General features: G+C 61.2%; 1 protein-coding gene across 1 annotated transcript in view; it reads right to left on the bottom strand.

Moving 5' to 3' along the window:
• Window positions 1-4: 4 nt before the first annotated feature.
• Window positions 5-629, bottom strand: part of TRAF7 (TNF receptor-associated factor 7, E3 ubiquitin protein ligase) — a 19,494-nt gene continuing 18,869 nt past the window's right edge. Inside the window, exons 19-20 of the mRNA XM_010139330.1 lie at window positions 390-509; window positions 5-145 (exon numbers count right to left, since the gene is read on the bottom strand). Coding sequence (XP_010137632.1) covers window positions 131-145; window positions 390-509 — 135 coding nt within the window. The 3' untranslated portion in view covers window positions 5-130. The remainder of the gene's footprint in view (window positions 146-389; window positions 510-629) is intronic.

The following is a 629-nucleotide window of genomic DNA, read 5'->3' on the forward strand; positions in this document are numbered from 1 at the left end:
CAGGGCAGGCAGTGGTCGGTGCGGAGAGGAGCTGCAGCAGTTATCTTGTAGTGGTGTTGGTCACCCAGCAGGCCGACGGAGGGGAGGAGTTTTTGGTCTTTCAGTGTGCGGGACTTGCGTGGGGCTCTCGCTAGCACGTCCAGACCTGCAGGGAGACAGCAGGAACCATGGCAGTGACTGCTCTGAGCAGGAGTCCGGGCTCCTCTCCATCCTCTTCTGGAGCTTCCCTGTGGGCTTCCCGCACCCACAACACCCTGTCAGCAGTCAAACCTCCCACCCCTTGAGAACCACCCCCTTGTTTGTTCAAAGACGGCTCCTAACTCATTTAACGCCCTAGTTCTAGTACTGGAAGGGACCAAACCATCAGGGAGAAGCCTGAGGAGACCAACCTTTACAGTGCTGTCCACAGCGCCGGAGAAGAGGCGGCCCCTGGAGACTGCGAGGGCGGTGACGCTGCCCTGGTGTCGCAGCAGCGTCTGGGTGCAGATCATGTTGTCCATGCTCCACACCTGCAGGCACGGAGGAGGCGTGAGCCAGGCCAGTGGGGCACAGGGCTCTGGCACTTCCCAGCCCCGGGAGGGACGGGGGATGCTGCGTGCCACCAGGTGACCCAAGTTAAATAGGACAGG

This window comes from Buceros rhinoceros, unplaced genomic scaffold (genome assembly GCF_000710305.1).
Source record: "Buceros rhinoceros silvestris isolate BGI_N320 unplaced genomic scaffold, ASM71030v1 scaffold35650, whole genome shotgun sequence".
Taxonomy (NCBI): Eukaryota; Metazoa; Chordata; class Aves; order Bucerotiformes; family Bucerotidae; genus Buceros; species Buceros rhinoceros.